The sequence below is a fragment of the Lepisosteus oculatus genome, chromosome 4 (genome assembly GCF_040954835.1).
Source record: "Lepisosteus oculatus isolate fLepOcu1 chromosome 4, fLepOcu1.hap2, whole genome shotgun sequence".
Lineage (NCBI taxonomy): Eukaryota > Metazoa > Chordata > Actinopteri > Semionotiformes > Lepisosteidae > Lepisosteus > Lepisosteus oculatus.
This window is the reverse complement of record NC_090699.1, coordinates 48,586,695-48,610,030: the sequence shown is the minus strand read 5'-3', so window position 1 is coordinate 48,610,030 and position 23,336 is coordinate 48,586,695. Positions and strand designations below refer to the sequence as shown.

Here is a 23,336-nt window from a genome sequence, read left to right as displayed (position 1 = left end):
AGCTAAGAGAGGTGGGGTTTTCTGTGTCAACATTATGATACAGTGTTGCCCTTAGTGGGTGAGATTAGGGTTTTGACCTCTTCCCAGATTTTTGTTTTAAACTTCAGTATCCACGAGAAATGGTTTCTGTATCAATGCAAATTCTCTCTATTTTGGCACCAAGTAGTGACCACAATGTTGTTGAAGATATTCATAAGTAAATAAAACTAAGATGTGCTCCTCACTAAAAATAGCTAACCTTTCATTTCTGGTGTGTGGTGAGCGTTCTGGCGCACTATGGCTGCCGCTGCATCATCCAGGTGGATGCTGCACATTGGTGGTGGTGGTGGAGGGGAGTCCCCATTATCTGTAAAGCGCTTTGAGTGAAGTGTCCAGAAAAGCGCTATATAAGTGTAAGCAATTATTATTATTATTATTATTATTATTATTATTATTATTATTATTATTATTATTATTTCTGATGTTGATTTTCCAATGGGGACAAGAAGGATGCTTCATGAACTGACAGGCCACCTTCATACACCAGGTGTCAAATTTGTGGTTTACACACAGATTCAGTCTAGGCCCATATCTACAGTACATTTTGGAACCTGGGGATCCTTAAGATCAGTTTATAATAGGAAACTGTGATCAGTTCCTAGAGAACCTAGTGTCTTCTGGCATTTGTTCCAACTTAGGCAATCAATTAAATTATTAGATTATTTTCTTAAACACAAATAGGATTTTTCTTAATGTTTTTAACAGTTGATTACTCACCATATTCACTTCATGAACGAAACAGTTTCCTATGAAACACCTGAGATCCAGGTAACAAGTATTCCATTATGAAGTTAATTTCATAATTAGGCCTATTTTATGTAACTGAAAATAAAAATAACACTGGGCCCTCCAGGAATATAGTCTGAGTTTGAGAACATTAGTTTGCATGAGGACCTTTGCTTCTTAAATTATAAAACAGCAGGTTAAGAAGCTGTTCTAAACACAAGCATCCATCTTTTTTATAGTCACTCATACAAAATTTAGGATGTTTTTGTACCAAATGATAGATGGGCTATCTTTGAGACCTAGCATTTTTTTCAAAGAAGGCTGCAGGAAAAAGATACTAATGAGCAATATTACTTTGCAGATCATTGAAATACAGCATGCAACACGGGGTGCCCATTTTCCCTACTAGGTTTAGTGGTGTAATTAAATGATTAGCAACTTCAGGACGTTAAATGACTTCATGTAAGTAATTAATTAGTTCAACTAAGTAATTTAGCTTTTATGCATAACAAGATCCATGAGGTTCTTCAACCTGACAGCTGGAGTGATCTTGGTCTGTTTTGTTCTGATAGCGCCTTTGAGAGCTGTGTTTCTGAAGACTGAAGATTTGGTGTATGAAGAAATAGTGGTTAACAGCCGTGTTAAAAGTTATTAAGAAAAAGTTCTGTAGAAGTTGCTCTTTTGTGAATGTGTGGGAATAAATGGTTGTAATATCATGATATTTATCTGCATGCAGATATCAAGAAATGCAGGGAGGCTGGAATCATGAATTTTCAATGTCAGTAGTAAGCCTTTTTGGAGAGGTTCCAGGTGCGTATGAGTAAGCAGGACTAGAAGAGAACTAAGAATATATGCTAATTTGTTTGCTTTGTGTCTTTTATCATTCTCTTGTATTCTAATTTCATTACCCTAACATGAATAATAATAAATCCTTTAAAATCACTGAAAATGCAGCTCACAGTTTCCTTTTAATCAGGACAGAACATGTTGACAATAGTCCAGTGGATGATTAAGGTTTTATAGATCAGAGGGAGGTTTTCCTCTAGACTGAATGATACAATAAAATATTTATTTAATTAGCTGTTAAGGTATTTAAGACTTTCTGCTGGTTTGGAATGCCTTACATTTCCTGGTTTTGAGAAAAGGTAGCCAGAGTTTTTCATTTAGTGCTAATGCAAATTTCAATCTGGTACTATATCCTTATTTATATGACTTATATTTTATGCTCTTTCCTTTCAGCATTACCATTACTCTCAGAGGTTTCAGACAGCCATATGATTCAACTCATTATTGACACGCATTGCAGAGGCAAGCCATAGCCATAGTGTTTTTGACAAAATATATGTTTTTTCTGTATCCACTATTAGACTATATATTTTTTGTAATATTTACTCTATTATTAGCAACAGGCTGCCTTGTTGCTTTAAATCTGCTTATGACCCTCTCAATTAGCCTTCTGTTGCAATTGCTCTGAGGGTTTACAATACCTCCCCCATGCCCTTGATATTCAGGAGGGTTTCCAGGGTGAGGCCACCTCAGACCTCAAGGTGGGGGAGGGAATGAACATGCAATGCCTTCTACTAGTCCAGATGGTCAACCAGCTATTTCATTGGCAAGCTCTTTTAATTGTTAGCTCACAAAACAGAAGTACATTAATATTATTTTCTGGCTGTATGTGAAATCTACTTCTCTATGAGTGCATGTTTTGTAAGAAAAATAAAGTATATGGATGTCTAGATATTAATAAATATTTGGCATCTGTAGCAGATCTTCCTAGCCAGATAGCCTGGTGTTGAGGATTTACTCACATAAACTCCCTACTCAGGAATCTGGAAGTGAATATTTTTAACCTTCCCTACCCTGTTCTTGTCGGTATCCTACTCACCTTTCCATTACTCCTTATAATCTGTAACTTTACCTGTTTTTACCGGCTTGTCCTGTCGGCAGCTGTCGGTTTGTCCTTGTGATTACTGGCACCTCACCACCTAAACTGTAGGTTGAACCAATAGGTTTCAGTACTGTTTCACCATGAAATTGTACCTAGTCTATGCTAACCCGAACAGACAAACCCTGTTGTGGGTAAAGAGCTCTAATAAAGAGAATTTCACCAGTTTGCAGACTGCTGAAACCGATTTCTCTAAAAACCTTGTGAAAATGCAGAAATGCTGGCTCTCCATTTCTGGAGTGTCGCTACACCGCCAGAGGGCGGTGTTAATATTAGGGCCTAACCTAATATTAACACTCCAGATCCAGCTACTCCGTTAAAGCATCGTTGTGATTAATTCACTCGTCTGACATTGGAAGCTGCATAAGCTTTACATCACCTCATTAGTGAGAGAGTTGATTTGGGACAGCTGATGAGGTGACTTAACCTGTTGAATGTAAAATCTGATGAAAATGAAGAAAGAAAACCGTAGAAACAAACCAAGATCGACCACATACTGAAAACAAGCCTTTGCACCTTTGGTATGTTGGAGGATGGACTAAGATAGCAAAGGAGAATTCACAGCCAGCAGTTCCTAATCTGGCTGAATGATACAGTCATACACAGTCCTTCAATGACCGGACACAATCTGGGAAATTTCATGACACCTTGCAAGGGTTGATGGAGAGGTCCATGTGTGAGGGTCCATAGCCAACGATGTCACCTCACTACAGAACTCCAGCTGAAGTGACTGATTGTGACCTGACTGCATAGAGCTGTATTCATCCTCACATACTGCCCTTCCTGCAGACTCAAACTCATGTGCCAACATTCCAGAAGGACAGTGCACGTCCTCATGCTGCTCCTTTAACAATGGCTTCCTGGTCATGCATATCCTATTGACCAGCCATCAAACATCTATGGGACAAGCTGGGCAAACGTGTAGTTTCTAAGGCTGTGATGCCTGTAAGCAAACATGTCTGTCCAGACTCTACAAGAGGAATGGAACATACTGTAATCCCACTCGATTCACATAAGATGCAAAGGATGTGTTGCAGATGAACTGTAACTTTGTACCAAATGTAATTTTGTACAGATGTAGATGCAGATACAGCTGCAGATGTAACTTTGTACCAAAGGCAACCACACAAGCAACCAATCTGTGACTTTCATGCCGAATCACGGTAAGCAGGCAGCACAGTGGATCAGAGGTTAACATTGCTGGAGCCCCTATGTTCAAATCCAGACCTGGGTTTTTTTGTGTTCTCCAAAGACATACTGATAGGTGCGTTGGCTTCTGGGAAATAGGGTCCTGGAGATAGTGTTTTTCTGTGTGCGCCCTGCAATGGACTAGCATCTTGATCAGGGTGTACCTTGCCTTGCGCCTGTTGCTTTCCTGAGATAGGTACTGGCTCCCCCTGCAACCCTGAATGGGATGAAGTGGTTAGAAAAGAGATGGGTGGATGTTTCATCAATAACATTTCACTGCACCTGCTACAGAATTCAGTATATAAAAATGATAACATTGTGTAATTGTTATGTAGAAATGATGTGTGTTTTGAAGTTCAATATATAATATACATAACAAGAAGCTTATTTAAATTTGAGTCTCTTTTATTACTTATATCTCCAGCTTTTTCTTTTTTGTTCACCTTCATGCCTGTTCACCATTATGCTTTGAAATTAATTTGGTGGAAAAAACATTTAGGAATGAAATGTGATTAATTGGACAGGTTATTACATTGCCCTGCAGCAACAGGACTTCAGAGACCACACTCACCCAGTAACTGGTTTCCATTATAATGCTGCTTCCATTTTGACTTTCCAAAGGTCCTTGAGCTGTAAAATGAGTTATTAGGTTAGGCAGGTGTTTTATATAGTAACGATTTTGTTGTACAGACAGTCCCTGGGGAATAACAGTAGGTTTCTGCACATACTGTACCTATTTTTTTACTCTAAGTGTTAAGTGCTGTAGATGTCAAAAGTGTTTGTTCTTGCATGGAAAAAGAACATGCATTAGCTGTTTGGTTGGCACAATATACACTGTGTACTGTACAGTAATTTGAAATTACTGTGTTTATTCTTCTTCTCAGAGTTGGGCAAACCTCAGATTTTCTTTCATTAACTTGTGAGACAGGGATGACTGCGGTACATTGACCTAAAAAGCATTCTACATCACTCAGAATCAGAATGAGTCTATGAGTCAAGGAGTCAAGACACTAACACACGTGTTTAGGTACTGTACCATGGTTTGATTAGGATTCCTAATGGCACCAATAATGAACTCGATATGAAATGATGGAATATGCTTGATATGAAGCTGTGTTACTCTTCGTAAAGTTGAGTGTGATTGAGTGAAGCAAAACAAGAGAACAGGCTGTAACTCATTGTGCCTGAATTATCTGGTAAAAATAAGTCCACCCTCTTTTCAGTAGAAGCAGCACCCCTTATTAAAATACAACCCTGTATTTCGTAGAGCATATAGTTGTTACAGGATCTATCTTCAAACCTTCCTTGTGAAAAGTTCCCCTACAAATCCATTCTTTCACCAGTCTAACAATATGTTGCACTGATGAATTGTGCTGCTCTAATTTAATTAATGTGGAAGTGACTGTTTGTACATGACTCTGGGGTGAAAACAAAAGTCCCATGAGGGATCCTGATTTTATCAATGTGAACAATCAAAATATAAAAAACAAGCAAAACAAATCTTTTATCAGACAAAACACCCTTCTATACTTAGGATTTTCAGAGCAGCTACAATCAGAATTCTGCTACGCTTGATCTACTAACCTGGCTCTACTGAACATGCTGTGGATCAAACACACCTTATATATAGTACTGTACATATTGTATGCACATTACATTGGAATTAAACCCCATGAGAAAACACCAACTTTCCACTCATTCAAATCTCCAATTACAGGTGAATTATTTACAGATATGGACTATTCTTATCAATCTTGGTGAATATCTCTTTGCTGGCCACTGAGGGTGCCCTCTCTGTTATTGTCCTCTGCCAAAGGGCTATCCACCACATAGTACTCCAAATCAGAGCTTGTGTTGGATAATTGGAAGGTGAGCCACATTTCAACCATTTTGACTTCATTAGGGCCATTCATCTCAAAGAGACCCCATACTTAATCTGGGTTTCAAGAAAGCTGAAAGCTGTTGAACCTTTATTTGTGTGGCAAACAACTTTGCAGTAGGGGTTAAAGATGGTTTGCTTAACAAAAACATCAGGACACCAAGGTAAAGAAATACAAAGCTATTTTTTCTAATTGCTAGAAAGATCTGGGTTGACTTTTTGTTTTGATATTTTTTCAGCTGGATAACCCAGATGAGCAGGCAGCTCAAATTAGAAGGGAGCTTGATGGACGCCTCCAGATGGCAGATCAGATTGCAAGAGTGAGTAAATACGATGCCGTTATATGCTAATGTAATTGCCATGCTGTTTTCGTTAATGTTTTATTTTTCATCTCGATTGATCCCAGTTACCTTGATATGTGCGATGTCTGAATAGTGAGCAACTGACTTGGCTCAGTCTTTAAGGCCAGGCCTCCAGGTCCATAATCTAACAGAGTTTGTACAGTAGGTCTCTGAGAATTGTCTGCACCTTAAGCCCCAAGAGAAAAAGTGAAGTCTGGTGTTGTTCACTCTTAATGGACCAACACAACTCCCCCCTTCAAAGGTCTTAAGCTGCTGAGGCTATAAACTGAAATAGACCTCAAAGACATGCAAGGCTTGCAGAGTGAGATGGTGCATAACTCTCAAAGGTCTTGGGTCCTGGGTTCAAATTTGAACTGTAGGATCAGGTGATCCAGTTTTCTCCCACCTTCATACAACATGCTCTGTTAATTTGTATGTTTTAAGTGTGTGTGTGCACCCTGCAGTGGACTGGCATCCCATCCAAGCTATAGCCCTGCTTTGAGCCCTGTACTGTACATCCAGGATAGGCCCTGGGATGCTGTGATCCTCCCCAGAAACACGCAGCTTTCTGATAATGAATAATGAATGGATCAAGAGTAAGCATGCTGGATTACAGACACCCTTGTGATAAAGTGACTGGAATATTTTACCCAAGAAAGCTTCAATCCAGTCCTTCACAGGCAAGTCTAAGTTTCCAGGTACTGACACCTTGAAGAGATGTTACCTGGTCCAGTAAAAAATGCTTCACTTTTTTTAAACCTCCACAGAAGCTGGTTTCAGCTGTTGAGATGTTTTATTTGGTTAAAAATTGATCTTCCTTTTGGGGGGGGGGGATGGAATCTCCTGTTTTGTTCTGTTCTGTTTTGTTTTGTTAATTGTAGTCAGATTTGTTTCTCCTTTTTCCTCGTAGTTTTAAATGCTGTAGTTGGTTAATTTAGTTTTTGTTTTATGTTTGGCCAATATCATCATATATTGATCATATTGATAGTTTCATATATTTGAAGAATGTCGGAAATACCCATAAAACACAAATGTACTAAGTGGTATACAACGGGGTTCTCAAACTTTGGTCATGTGGAAATAAGTCTAGCATGTTTTGTAGATCACCACTAAAACACCAGAGATTTAGAACAATTTCACTGTGATCAATTAAACAGGTTATTTGTTAAATTAAAAGTAATGTAGAGATCATTTAGTACCTAATTTTAAGTACTCTTCTTCAGCCCTCAGGGTCAAGAGTTCTCCTAGTTGAACAGATTACTTCCTTATTTCATCAATGACACCTTCACAGGTGTAGCCAATCTTTAGAACCCAGGGACATACTGTATGTTACTAGATTGTAGTTCTCCAGAACCAGGGATGGTATATGCTGAAGCAGAAGCTTCAGTGTTTACTTTACCTAATTAAGCTTTTTATTATAATTTAGTATGCTGTTGTTTACATCAAAATAATATTAAAATGATATCACTTTTGTTATATTCAAAAAGTGGCAAAATCTGTTCAGACTAAACCACAAAATGTTTTTGACTGGTGTCTGTATCGGGGTTTCCAACAGTAAACCTTTAATCAGGCGTTAGACTAGTGTAATTTAGTATTGCAACACTAATAAAGTATTGTTACTTTTTTTAAAAGTATATAATATCACTTTGTAAAATAATTGTGAAGATGATGAAGATGTTTGCTCATTAAGAACTTTTCTGCTTTTTTGTTCACAGGAGCGCAAATTTCCAAAGTTTGTGTCAAAGGAGATGGAGAACATGTACATTGAAGAGCTGAAGTCCTCTGTGAATTTGCTCATGGCTAACCTAGAGAGCATGCCTGTGTCCAAAGGAGGCTCTGAGTTCAAGCTACAGAAGCTGAAACGCAGTCACAACACATCCATCATTGACATGGGCGAAGAGAATGAAAACCAGCTTTCTAAATCTGATGTTGTCCTGTCTTTCACTCTTGAGGTACCAGTGATCTGAATTATAGCAGATCATATTATTTTGGACTTGTAACACACAGCAACGGTTTGGAATTTCAGAAACTACAATTAACAGTATTTAAAATAGCAGCTGTTTTAAAGCTACTGTATGTGAGAGTGTTTTGTTTTGTGGAAAGAGCTCCCTTTAGACATGAGTATAAATTAAGTATGTTAAGTACTTAATGTTTAGTGAGATGAGCAAACATACTGGACAAAATGTATTTTTTCTCCAGCCTGGACATTGTGGAAAAAGATACAAAATGAGTAATGAATATGATAAAACTGACACAGTCATGCTTTCATCTTAGATGCTGGATTTGTAAAGAAGTACAAGAGACTATATTGTAGAAAAGTAAAATTATATTAAATTAATATGATATATCCTTGTCTCCTTATTCAAAGTACCACCTACAAAGGGTAAACCTGCTGTGGTCACATGTACAACCGCAATCACTAATAATACTACTGGTTTATTTAACATTATTTTATCAGCAACTTTAAATGACTAACACACATTCTAATAATAAACTGTCCTAATGCCATTAGTAACCTGCATATACTGTATAACCAGGTACTATATATCCACCCATGACTTTAATATGAACAATTGCATCTATAGAGTACTCAAATATAATGCCGAAAAACAATTTCACTTTATGATAAATTAACTTTGTGAACATATCCTTCAGAACTGTTTTCCCTGGCTGGTTTTAAAGCATAATTATCCCATCAGTAGTTCAATACTTCTGCGAGTGCCTGGTTTCATATCATATATTACATTTGCAATGATTATTGTGGTTCTGAGGCAATGGTTTATAGATGGCACCCATACAAAGAGGTTGATTTGTGGAGAACCTCCCCAATAGCAATTTATTCTGTTTATGTGTAACAGGCTTTAGTGCATTGAGCACATTGAGAAGAGAAGTCACCGGCTTGCAATCTAGACAACGCAGAATTCAGCTCTGATCAAATAAAGTACGGGAAACATAGGACTATTCTCACTACATTTCCTTTGTTGTCTCTTGTAGGTTGTGATCATGGAGGTCCAGGGTTTGAAGTCCTTGGCTCCTAACCGTATAGTTTACTGCACGATGGAAGTTGAAGGTGGAGAAAAATTACAAACTGATCAGGCAGAAGCATCCAAGCCAACGTAAGTGTGCCAGTGTCCCACCTTGAGGTGATACCAAGGTACTGATACCGTACTTGCTCTGCCACAGAAAATAGGATCATCTCTGAGCATCAATGTGTGATCAAAATGGGCATCATTAGAAAATATTTGAGCTCTATGCTGCTGCCAAAACATCTAGGAAAATACAAGCATAGGGGGCTTAATTAAAAGTTAAATTTAAATGGAGTTTATAACAAAAGTTCGGAGGGATGACAACAACCAAGCTCAATCAGACTCAGTTGTCAGTAATTAGCAATCGCTCCTGACAATCCATTCCTCTCCCAAATGCTATAAATACCTACGAGATCCCTATCTCTCTCTCTTGCATGTCTCTTGCATCCCACCTCCACCTCTGCAGCTACACCTTGGTCACACTGTATGGGGGTCCTGGTCTCCTTGTCCTATGGCTGGGAGGTCAGCCCTCATCCAAGCGGGTTAAAGCCACAATTTCGCTCCTTGACACTTTCATCTTGGGTGTTGTCATTCCTCGTGAAATGAAAGTATACTGGGAGCCCCAGTTTTCAATCTAGAAATCTGATAACCATTTTCTAAAAACCTCTAATTTCCAGCCCATTTAAAAATTAAATTACCAATTTTTAAGAAAGCAGAAAACATTCTAATTCTGCAGGAGAAGACCATTTGAAATATTTTATAGTTTTAGAAGCAGGAGCATACATTCCTGAGATCGCCATTTCAAACACAACTGAACAGTTTTAATCAGTAATGTCTATTACTGATGACACAGGCATTTGTTTGTGACTATGTAACTTACTGAGTTCCATATGGTTATTTAATTCTCTGAGTAAATTCACTGTTTTCCCTCACTGCAAATGTGGATATTACTCAATGTCCAGTATTGAGCAGGATCCAAAGGCATTAGAGCTTGCAACATTGATTTCTCCCATTACTTTAATTAAAGCATACAAAAAACTCCATCTGTATGAATTAAACAAGACCATCAGTACACTTTTTCTTCATTTTATCGATGACACCATTGCACCTTTGGGGCACACAGGAAAGTTCTACTTTAGTCACAAAATACCATGACGATTCCTAATATTCTGTAAAAAACTTAACAAAAAAGAGTATGGAAAAGTGTTCTCCAAAACTCAGTTATTACCCACATCAGTCATTAAATCTATATAATGCAAAAAGCACAGTTCCTTTTATATCACAAAAATTACAGAACATGCAGAAAGCATTGTTTCTTTCATATCTGAAAAACTACAGAACATTTAGGAAGCATTGTTGTAGCACTGTTCCTTATCAATGGCGCTACTGTGATCACTGTCTTGAACCTCCATCATTGTGTGAAGGATCTTGGCTGTAAATTATGTGCTCTCCTGCCCACCAAAACATTCTTTTGGACTACTGGTACAGTATATAATGTAGTGACATATGTAGGTGGCAACATTGTCATTTTATATTTTAATGCACGTGTTCTATTTAAATCAGTGTCTGAGGTTGTGACTGTTATAGAAGCAGTATTAAGTTTTTTAAAAAAATGTCTCCTCCTTTTCAAATGGATAATTAAGTGAACCAAATCAATTGGAGGACAGACTACAGAAATGCATTCAAATGTAGAATGTGAACCCCCAAGCATTCTTGGAAATTGCTTTAATCTGCTGTGCAATTTTACCTAATCTGTTATGCATAGTGTCTTAAAACAGCAGCATGACCCTTTTTTTCCTGGTACCATGTGAATGAGCACTAAAGACATATCCCCAGCGTCTTATTGTGAGCACAATTATTGTAGATGTTTGAAAATTAGTGAGACTGCATTTTTTTGTTTGTGTGTTTGTGGGGTAATTTACAATCATATACAAAAAATGACCAGCATGGCTTTTAATAGTAATATTAACAAGATTTAAAATAAAATAATGGTGGATTTTAAATACACTTAATTGGTTTGTTCTACAGTCTTGGTATTTTTAAACTATAATCACCAAAACTATTGTACTGTAGGGGACAATTGAAATAGATTATAATACACTGAACTCAGATGGAGGTTCAATTTTAGTTATTGGGTGCAAAGATCTGTATTTAAAAAAGAAAGCTGGCTGATACCTACAGTATTTGGCCAATACAACTCTTCATTGACTCTGAAGTCCCGATTCTCAGCGGAGTGACTGTAATGGTATGCAACAAAAGGGCCTACAGTTTGTGTGCTATGATGTTCAAGGGTAAGTTTCAGAAAAGGAACATCAGCTTTTTAGGTTTTAACTACAGTAGATTATAAAGGGAAGTACAGTTTATATAAAATCTGATCCCTTAGGAATACAAAGTGCTGTACGTGGGCTGCTTTTAACTGGATGTAGATACCAATATTCTGTTTATTCTTAGTAAGCTTTTTATCATTTGAAACATTACAAAGATATACAGTAATGGTATGTAATATAACCCGTTTTCTTTTACAATGCTAGGGTTGCTAGGAATGTGAAAAATGAATTTGATTTCATATTACACCATTAAAAAAACACCATTATTGCTTATTTTGATTATTATTGATTTGCTATACAGCAACATTTGAATACATAATTACACATAATGTAACTAACAGAATGTAAATTTTAAAAAGGGTTATAAATATTGTACAGAAGTTGTATACTGGACTACAAACATTGGTTCAATTGCATTTTTGCAAATGACTCTCAGTATATTTGAATATACTGTAATCATTTAGTATTATAAATGGTAACATCACAAAACCAAACTATGCAGATTAATTCTTTGAAGACAAGTGTTTTTAACATTATTTAATGACATTTCTAAAGATTATATTTGAATGTTTTCTCCAAAGCACTGTTATTACTGAACATAAAGTTTATAACTTATTTTATGAGTCATTCAAATCTTGCGAATTCCTGGACTGCCATCTACAGGTACAATGTAGAATTGTTCCTAAATTGCAAAACAATTAGAAATGAAAAACTGGTGCAAATAATTGAAATACATCTGTACAAAACAGCTCAATGTGATCATTGGGCTTATACTCATTAGGTTTGTTCAAAGACTTCAAAATAACAGTGCAGTAGTTCCCAATCTGAACCAGAGAGCAACCCCATATCACAAATGAAACAGTTCTCACCCCCTGTGCTGTATAGCATAATCAATCTCACACAGTGGCTTTGTTCTGAAAGAATTTACTATAGGAATGTTTACCTGCTCTTCTGCATTCTTTATTTAGTTTTAATAAATAATTCAATATTTAATCAATATTTGTGCAATCCATTGTTTATTATACTGTACATTTCACTTTAATTCTACTTTACATCTGTAGAGGTTAATTGAATTGAATGTGATATAACCATATGTTTGTTCCAATGTAAAAACAAGTGTTTTGAAGAGTTCAGTGAAACAATATGAAATTACTTCAATTAATTCAACTTCTCTTAAATTTCTGTCCCAGCTGTGGACTCAGAACACTGTACCCCACCCTCTGAGTGAGAGGGTGTAATATGTCTCACACACTACAAGACATAAGTTACATAAAATGATATAATCAATAACTACTTTCTATATTTGAGTTATTAAGTTAAATACTAAATGGTAATTCTTAGCAGTTTATTGTCAGAGAATCAGTGTAGTTCATTGTTAGTTTAGGCAATTGTCAGATCTCCCAAAGCCCTTTAATGAAAGATTTCAAACTGTTAGTGTCAAGTGTCTGCGATCTTTATCCATAACATGTCTTTTCGAAAGAAGAAAGTCTGTTTCATGATTAAATGAACTGTGCTTTTATTTAAAAAAGGGAGTTTTAATGACAAAATGATTTTAAAAATGTGATGTAAAATTAAAAAAAACTAAAAATGCTGCTGGTTTTCAACTGCTTTTACAAAATTCTCATTACGAGGTTATAAAACACAGGTTCTAGATATTTAGAAATATCTTCATCTGTCTAGCATACTCCAATAACAATTTCACGTCTTGAATTAATTGGATGTTGCAAAGATATTTAAAATAATTAGAATTACAATCTTCTGTGTGTAGTTATGTGATAACACTTAATGGAAGCATAGTAATGCAATGTCTTCACTATCAAGAGACCTTTCTTCATACTTCCCTGAAAGAGGATGTCTCTATTATACAACAACGGTGATATTCAGTAGCTGCAACAACTAAATTTGGTTTTCAGGATCCACACTTTGTGGATTCCCACAAATGAAATATTATGAAAAAACATTGTTAAAGGTTTGTAAAAGTTCAAAGGAATTAACTCAGCTCAGCACACATTGCTCAATTTGAAAATGGCTTCCAACAGACCGCGCAACACAGCCTGGGAATCTATTAAAAATATATTTACAGGAAATTCTCCAAAATACGACAGTTTGCCTTCGACACAGGGGTAATTTCTTATATGCTTGCGAAGAGCGGGTTCAAAATCGTTCTCGATAAAAGCCAAATACTGGACATTTTTTCTCTTTCCTAATACAGTGGAAAAAAACACTCCGTGTAAACTGATGGTGGGAGCAAAAAGATGCAGGGGTCACCGTCCCGTTCTGTTCTTCCCATGCTTTACGGAAGCTAAGGCTGAAAGTGCTAGTTATTGTACGCCTTCTTCCGCACACGTTTTTGTTTTGCAAATTATGCAAGAGCATCTAGTCTACCCTTCCGATTTGCAAACAGGCGTTAGTTGACTCTAGCTAAACGCATTTGTTGAAAGTGATGCAAAAAGATGACCTTATGATGGTACATGTATAGTACTTCAGTATCACCAAGATTTTCAATCCTTAAAACAGTCAGCAGTCATCTAAGCAAACTAATCCTAAAGGTCAGCAGTCTAACCTGTTATGCAAAATAATTAAATTATATTTCTGGCGAGCGAGATACGACAAAAATCAGGTGCTCCCCAAGACAAGACGGCTTGCTCTTTCAAACAGGACTTTATATTTATCCAACACCGAAGAATTATATTTTACATCCTGTGGAGAGGTAATTTAGCCGGTCCGATGCCGCAATTTCCATTTTCAATGTATATTAAATTAAACAGATGAGATTGAAAATATTTAAATGCTGATATCACCCCGCATGGTTGAAGAGCTAAGTGGAGCATAATCAAAATTTACAAGAGATTTGAAATCGTTTGTACAGCAGGGCGTGCACAGTCTTAAAACCAACGCTACAGTACTGTACAGTATATCCGTGTGTCTCCAAACTTATAAGATGTGAGTAGTGTGTTGCTCCTTTTTTAGTTATACAGTGAAATTTAGTTAATATTACCCAGTCTGAATGAAACAGGAAAGTTTCCAAACATCAAAAACATACGAATATATATACTATACAGTACATAAATTAATAATATGTACAGTATGTATAATTTATTATGATGGCTTTACGACGTTTTGAAAAACAAGCAGAAGATGCTATGAGTTATAAGAATGAATCACTCTTACACCTTCGCGTGTATTAAGGCAAAATACGCAGCTACGGACTTTGGCGTAAATGTGATATACAGTACACTACTAGTGCTCATGCGACTAGTGTGAAAAACTCAGTGCCCCCCAGCCAAGATCTACAAGGAAGTCAAAAGCAGAGTAAAAAGTAGTTATTTTTACGTGGCAACGTTTACGATATATCACCTCAAAGCGCTTTATTACAAAGAGATGGCTATACACAGAGACAGCATATTAAACAGAACTAACGTTAAGAGTATAAAAGTGAGCTCCCCGTCCAAAAAAATATTGCTGTTTCTACATTGATGAATTCAAAATGAAATACTGTATTTCAAGTATTTTTAACTTGCGCATTCATACAATGTGATTGGGGGAGTTAAAATACCTAATGTCCTAAAATAGCTCCCATAAAAGCAGTATTTTAAAATTCATTCTATCTTCAGATTCCATCAAGAGAGTGTGGCAGGAACAGCCTGGAAACTGTAGCTGCATGCATGGTGAAAAGTCTTACAACAGCACTTCTAAACCAAGAATCACAGAAGGCCAGTGATATCATCATATTCTATACAAAGGGCATATTTTCTTTACTGGTTATTATGAGAATACAGTCTGCACAATACAGGGATAGGATTACATTCATCTGTCTCATTTATAAATCTACTTAATACGAGAATGTGACGGGGTGGGACCGTATATGTCACAGACCGGTGTTAATGACCCAGCTGACAACATAGCCGGCTGGCCAGTGCGCCAGATTGGAGAACGCATTTCTTTAACTCATTAATTACACAATAGGACTATGGCGATTCAAAAGAGGCATTGGTGCAGTATAAAAAATATAAAAATGCTGTTTCTTTTGTTGTACCTAAATCAATGTGCCCATATCAGCCTATAAATGGGCGTTTTATATTGATGTTCAAGAGGAATAACAACAACCGACAATCAGATGCTTTATAAATGTTTATTAAGTATTTTCTAATACTCATTTAATCTAAGGTTTTAATACTAGTAAGGTTTTACTTAATCCGCAAGGATAAGAGGCAGCCCCCCGGCTGTAGGACGAAGAGGCTTGGACCTCAGGTCAGAGGAAGGAGTTATCCAAGGGGTAGGTGCAAAGGTGGAGTTGGCCTAGGGGAGCTATGCATGAAATAGAATGCAAAAAACAAGATGTTTGTTTTATATATACATTAATTAACATAGGAATGACATGACAAAGAACAGGTGGGTGAATTTTGCCTGTTTGTTGTCATCCCTATTGAACTTCAATTAGGAGTTTTCATTTTGACACGAAGCCCATAGCCGACAGAGCGTTGTAGCACCAGAGATAGAGGCTGAAAATGCAATGTGAGCACCTCTGAGGGGGAGTACAGGAAGCGGAGAAAGGATAAGAGGTTAACAGGCAAAAATGTATAAACATGCCTTGTCAAAAAAAGTATGTGTCTCGCTTTCCCAAAATGCAGGCTGAAAGGGAATAGTGTAATGAAATTAATAAGGTTACGGGACCTCCTCTGATTTTGAACAAAGAGAAAATCGGGACACTTTGTTTTGTGGTTTAATTAATAATGCAGAATAAAACAAACTTTCACTTGGTTTAGCAAGGAACACAAAGAGATTAACGTGATAATGAGAGTAAATAGATATACTGTAGATAAACAAACTGTAGTTTAGTCCCTAGTTTAGTCCCTAGCAAATTATAGCTGAAACAGGTTCAATGTCAACTGACCGATCTGCATCACTCATCGTCTACTTGTTCAAGCCTCAAATGCAACAGCAATGTACAGTATTGTTTGACCAAGGTCTGAAGAACAAGTACACTGGCTTCAATGTAACATATTGCACACAAAAAATGTTCCTATTAAACAGAGAGCTGCTGTGTTTTTTAACAATTACCCTGAATAAGAAAAATGTTGTGGATTTCCTGGGGAGTGATGTACAAAACTGTTCAAACAATACCATATTATTAATACAGGCTGTGGGTGTAATTTCACCCTGGTTATAGATTTTACTATATGTTTGTAGTCAGTACTTTAATATATCTGAGATGGGTTCCGGGAATTTAACTGCAATGTGTGCTGTAAAGAACTTTAAAGTAAAGTGAGAACATTCTAATGGACACAGACTGGTAAAACAAAAAACCTAACAGTGCAGCAGCTGCACTGACTTCCAGATTACCTTGGGTGATAAAATTAGCTCTCGTGACTAGCAAAGGGACACATGTCCTTGTAGGTAATGAAGACGTGATGATCATACTGTTAAGATGGAAAAGTGAATAATGAAGAGAAACAATTTACCCATGACACCCCTGATTTCCAATTTCGCAAGCCTGCCAAGGGGTACCCCCATATTTCTAACACCCTCTGTGTGGTATGCAGCCAGTAATTAGTGGCTCACTTATAGAGTGAAACTGCAGTTTCAGGTTCTAAACTGTGTCCAGGTTCTAAATTTGTGCAATAAAACATCCTTGTCTCAGTATTGTCTCTAGCTCCGCCCATGCGAGTCATGCAGCCCCAATTATCTCCTGAAGAAGATTGTTTGTAAGACAATCTTATAATGATTTGGATTTGATAATGGATAATGGATAATGATTTGATGAGGTCCAGATCCAACACTATACACCCCATGCTTCATTTTCTACATTTCCCATTCCCTAATAACAAAATGTAGATACAGTACCACACCTTAAATCTCCAACTAGTGGGTTTCAGTGACAACAGCTCAGGGTTTCTTGGTTCTTTGTAAATAATGTTAAGAGAATAACAATTATCACCCTCTGAAACAATGGCTGCTAAAGGAGCATACAGCTTCCAGTGATTCTTTGTCTAGGAAATGAAACAGAAAGGAGTGAAAATATTTTATTTACCTGCCATCATGAAGAAAATTCTCATTTTTTGGTTAACTACAGTATGAAATCTTACCTTAACTACCCAGTAGATCTTTTTTTTCTCTCTCACTAATGGCAGAATGTCAAATGAAGGTTTCATCAGTTGCCATATATTATTAATGGTGTTTTGTTGCAGGGCATAGTGTTTCTAGACTGTCTTTAGAATTCGCAGTGCGCAGGCTGCACATGGTGCGGTATCAGCGTCATTTCACGGTCAGTGCTCAAAGCTGTCAAAATACTTGAGGAGAGCAAACCAATGAGATTAACTTATAGCAGACTGTCAAGAAATTCCTTGGTATACTGGAAATACAAAACCAAACCAGTGCAGAGTGGTTATTTCCATGGGACTTTATAGAGAGACATCTCACATCCAATAAGCCAATGCACTGCAAACTCATATTTTTATTATTTATTTAATAATCCAAGTAGGTCACTAACATCATTAAAAAAAAAAAACTACATAAGGCACGACTTGTTTTATTACTGTCACAGTGGTTCAGTGAAGCAAATTAAGGGCCCATTTGATATTACTTGTTGTACTGTATTATATCATATCTTTGTAGTAGTTTCTGTTCACATTTTCCTCCCTTATAACTCAGTCCTGCTTATTGTTTGTTCCATTAATCATCCAAGACTTCGTGGCACATGCAGGGAGCCTTGAAATATTAAAAAACAAACCTCAGAATCATTATTGTACAAATCACTCTCCCAGCAACATTGCACACAGTTTCCATCTCACATGCTTCACTTATTTTTTGTGGGGGTTGAGATGTTTCTCAGAATAGATCATTTCAATTTAAAGTGGGTTACGCTCTTTGACTCTACTCTTATACCTTGGAAGCTGATTGAAAATAGCTACACAGCTTTTTTTTAAATATGTTTGCATCTTTGTAGGAGTGTTCTATAAGTTTGGTTTTCTAAAGATATTTCTTATGAATAGTCTTGATACTGTAGCTGTGCATTCCATCTCTGCACAGAGCTTTCCTTTACAGATATTTCCTTTAAGATGAGGATGCACCTCGATTAATGTTTTCTGTCTTACTATTAGGTTGTTTTTTTCCCAGGGAAAGCTGCTGGTTTTGCTTTCATCCTAGAGTGAAGTAGCAATGTCCCCTGTACAGGAATGCTGATGCAGAGACAGAATATGGATGATAGGAAAAGCTCTTTGGGACAGTTAACTGAGTTTTCCTGGGGTCGTTATTCACTTTTCCATTTTAACAGTACAATCATCATGTCTTCATTACCTACAAAGACATGTGTCCCTTTTCTAGTCCCAAGAGCTAATTTTATCAACCAAGTTCATCTGGAATTCAGTCCACATAAACTGTACAGTCCTTATGAATACAAATCATCTCTCTGTGACTTGAATCATGGCCAGGCACTGGCTGTTACCATAGCAGCTAATGACATCACGCCAGATTCCATTTCTTTGTAACCCCAGTGCCTCCAATACCTTTTATGCGAGTGACATGAAAGATGACTTTAAGTGATATTTCTGTATTTTTCTCAATGTATTCGCTCAGATGGATTGCCATGTTTACATTAGGTCTTTATTTTTTGGTGTCTTTTAAAATTATTTTCCTCTGAATGCTGTCATTACTTAACTTATTTAGGATGGAAAGGCTCAACCTGAAATAAGAAAAAAATCTGGACATGCATTAATAAATGTCATTTTGTGATGGCATATGTTATGCAATCACCTTTTATTTTACAGTTCAGAGTAGCTTTGAATGCAGGCGTTCTGCTTATAGATAAGATAATCCAAAGCTTGTTTTCTCTGAGGCATACAGTAGATCCAAAAGAAACAGCTAGTGTTTCATGCAATACATACAGATCCTTTGACATGATCTAGTTTTAGAAATTCTAAATGCCATGTCATAATTATTTAAAGGTTCCACAGTAAAATGCCTGTAGCTTCCTATTTGCAGTTTAAGTGCACAGTTCACTGATTAAAATATTATAGCATCCAAGTCAATTGAATATAGATTCTTTATGTGGTTGTTCTGAAGAGGAGGAGAAAATTTACAGATCTCAGTCTTACCAAAACCCAGTGGAACTGGTAGAACAACACACCACTATCCTCATCACAGGCAATCCTGATATGGGATGCAATTATACTTCAAATGTTTTAGAATCTTGTGGCACATCCTATAAAAAGCACATTTGCATCAGTTTCCACAACTGCCATTACAAATGGGTCAGTTAATGTACCATTCTTATTCTTTTTGGCTGTAGCAAAAGGCATTTAGCACTTTACAGGCATTGGAACCTCTGTAATAATAAATCTCAACTAAAACATGGGGTTATATTATCACAATTTGGAAACAGGAGCACTGATAATGTGGCAAAAACTACTGTTTCAAGAACCTGTAGTTTTGTATGTAAGACCTGTAATTGTTTTGAACCAAAACATTATATTCATTTTCTGTTTCGTTTTTGTTTTCATTTTGTTGCCTCTCTTCCCTCTATCCTATGGTAGGATCTTGCTTATAATAACTTGCTTGATTTGAGATCTGGGCAGTATTACAAGCTACAGGCGTATACTTAATTTGTAACCTACAGGAAGTGCATGCAATATGAGGCTGCATGACTGATTACTTCGCTGTTATGCCAAGATGATAAATTGTAAGACTTAAGTGGTGTGTGGAGCGCATTTATATCAGGTTGGCTTCACTTGGATAGGAGAACCCTAACACTGATACACACAGATGCATCCTCTGCTATCGTAAAGCCTATATCACACTAAGTCATTTATTCTCTACATTTTTCACTACATAATTTCTATTTGGACTGTTATGTTTTAGGTCAAATAGGGAGGATTTAGTAGCATTAAAGAGAATCTCAGTGAAGAAAAGTAATTGCTTTAGTTTCCTGTTTCAGTTTAAGGGTTTATACAGCAGCATGCAGATCTCTAACTGTTCTAATGTCCAAAACACAGATTCTACCTGGATGGTATTTTGTTTCTTTTGTTTTTTGCATGTAGTGTGGTGACACCCCTTAAGATTTTTTTGGTTGACATCAACAAAGTTTCTGATTTTATAGGCAGGTGGAAACCACTTCCTATTAAGACTTGGTGATGACTAGATGAAGGTCAGATAATAATAATAAGTCCTTACCCTTATATAGCGCTTTTCTGGGCATCCCACTCTAAGCACTTTAACGGTAATGGGGATTCTCCTCCACCACCACCAATGTGCAGCATCTACCTGGATGACGCGACGGCAGCCATAGTGCACCAGTACACTCACCACACATCAGCTATCAGTGTGGAGGAGAGCAGAGTAATGAATGTCTACAGTGTACTTGGCTCTTTATTGAGTGCTTATTTGGATTTTATGCTGTGTTTGATTCAGCTGAAGGCAGCCTGTTTCTCTTTTGCAGCTGGGGAACTCAAGGTGACTTTACCACGACACATCCTCTGCCTGCTGTGAAGGTGAAACTATTCACTGAGAGCACTGGAGTGCTGGCTCTGGAAGACAAGGAACTGGGAAGGGTAGGGAAAGCTGTTGTCCTTCAGTGAGATCAGGCTTTTACAAAAGGCGCTCAGCTGTCCTGTAGGACAACCCCCAACTTCTTCCTCCTAAAGCTGAAGGAGGCTAAGCTGATCCTGTGAGCTCTGTAGTAGGGTAAAGAGAAACTGAGTGCCATTGCAGAGCAGTGAGATAATCACATTCTTTTCAGGTAACACTGCCAATGTCATCATTCACAGGTGTACTGAGCCTCAAAGTTCTCTGATGATTGAATATACAAATTTTAATTTTTAATAATGGAAGTACAGTGTACATATATTAAACCTCATTGTCTCTTCTTCTATTTCTCCTGTACTATTGCTTAGCTCCTCACAGGACTAGCTTGCTTTCTTGTTACAAAATCAGGTTCAGCCTGTTCATTTCCTTGACACTGCATGTTGTCATTGCCCTTGTTTCCTCTTTCTGCCTCTTGGCACCAGGGGGAGGATGAGTTTAACATTGAAGAGCTGAGTGTGTCGCTAGCTATTAATAGTGTCAGTTGTCCTTCTCAGGAACTGCTTTTTTCTTGTACAAGAGCTATCAGGTCATTGCCTAGTGTTGCCCAAAGTGCTACACAGGTTCATTAGAAAAGATCATTAACACACAGCCTGCAGGAGAAGAAAAGGCAATAATTGTTAAGACAAATGGATCAAGCTTTTAAAATATCTAAATAAGCAGCGTAAGAAAGACCATTAATGACTACTTCACCAACCCTCTCTTCTTTTCTAATAATATTGCAGTAACTAATTAATCTGGGTGAAGTGTTTTCTGATGTAGAAGAGGGATCTTCATAGACCCAATTACAGCCGAGCACCCAACCTTGAGTTCTTTTATTGAAAAGTAACCTAACCCTAGCTTCACAGTTAATTACCAAATGTATAAACTGCAGAATTTACTTTGCCTTTTTCTTTTGCTTTTTAAAAGTGAGATATTTATAGTTATTTTTTATATCAAAATCCTTTAAATGATGTCTCATCCATCCGACCTTAGCTTTTTGCAAGGCGGTTTAATCTCAAACTGCAGCAGAAGCAGCCTCTGTCAAAGCTCTTACTCTTCTAAAGGCTCATTTTCAGAGCCGCTCAAAGCAGATTAGATGGACCTTCTCGAGAAGCAATTCTCAGCAGTTTTTTTTTTCTCTTTCCATCTGTAAAATACAGGTTTTCAAAGGGCTTTTTAAAAGAACCTCACTGTTTTAGCAATGCTTTGGGAAAAGAAGCAGGAGACCTTAATGTTGGAGAAATATATAAAAGAAAAGGCAAACACTTTGTTCTATTATACTGTCCTGTTAAAAATGAAATAAAGGAAGTAGTAGCTTTCTGTCATCTGAGGCCCCTTACCTAGCAGCCTAGCACTTGTTAGTCAAAACTGAACTTTTTGCAGAACGCTTAGTGAGTGAAGTTTTAAATACACACCTAAAAACAGCATGAACATCTAGAAACACGCTTTTTAAATAATATACCTCAGAAATACCTCAGAAAAAACTTAATTTAAGATACGATCATAGTAAACAATATTTAAGAATACTGTACATTTCTGCTGCTTTATAAATTGATATTACTGTATGTTGTGATTTTTGTCTTTGCTCTTTTTATTTCAGGTTGTTTTGCATCCGACGCCAAACAGCCCCAAACAATCCGAATTACACAAAATGACAGTTTCCAAAAATTGCCCTGATCAAGATTTGAAAATTAAACTTGCCATTCGAATGGATAAACCACAGAATATGAAACATTGTGGGTGAGTGTCTCCTTTCAGTGACAACAACAATCTGTCATATACTGTAGATGTTCCATGAAACAGGAAGGAAACAATTGAAGATCATCATCAATTACCGGAGTACCATTTACTTCTGCAAATAGCTCACAATTTAGCCAAACACTACGGGGCTCGATGTACTTTGTCGATGATTTAAGAAAACGTGCTGCCATCTAGTGTTATTGTAAGTGTAGTGCAATCTACAAGTCGATGGGGAAATAAGAAATACTGTATGTGATGCCTTTGATGCCACTGATGAAATTAGATTTTTAATGAAAAAGGGTGATTGATTCAGAAAAAAAAAATATTTTTGCATCCCATTTTATTTTATTGTGTGTTGAGTGAAATAAAAGATAGTGAACCTGACACTAAATTGCAAATTTAAAGAAGAAGGATATTAAGTAAACAGCTTTTTTAATCATCCAGCTTTTCTTAACTTCTGAAAATATGGTGAAGCTGGTTCCTGTCGTGACTTCTTTTAGACTTTCCTAAAACTTTCCCACGCACAGACCCACTAATCTGGGTTTTTACCCTGTTCAATGCTAATTT

At 36.9% G+C, this 23,336-nt stretch overlaps 1 protein-coding gene across 24 annotated transcripts in view; it reads left to right on the top strand.

Moving 5' to 3' along the window:
• The window catches only part of cadpsa (Ca2+-dependent activator protein for secretion a), a 134,888-nt gene that overhangs the window by 48,191 nt on the left and 63,361 nt on the right, over positions 1 to 23,336 (top strand). For all 24 annotated transcript variants that reach the window (XM_069189325.1, XM_069189319.1, XM_069189322.1 and 21 more), the window contains exons 4-8: positions 6,017 to 6,097; positions 7,834 to 8,070; positions 9,113 to 9,234; positions 20,905 to 21,016; positions 22,630 to 22,769. In XM_069189325.1, coding sequence (XP_069045426.1) covers positions 6,017 to 6,097; positions 7,834 to 8,070; positions 9,113 to 9,234; positions 20,905 to 21,016; positions 22,630 to 22,769 — 692 coding nt within the window. The remainder of the gene's footprint in view (positions 1 to 6,016; positions 6,098 to 7,833; positions 8,071 to 9,112; positions 9,235 to 20,904; positions 21,017 to 22,629; positions 22,770 to 23,336) is intronic.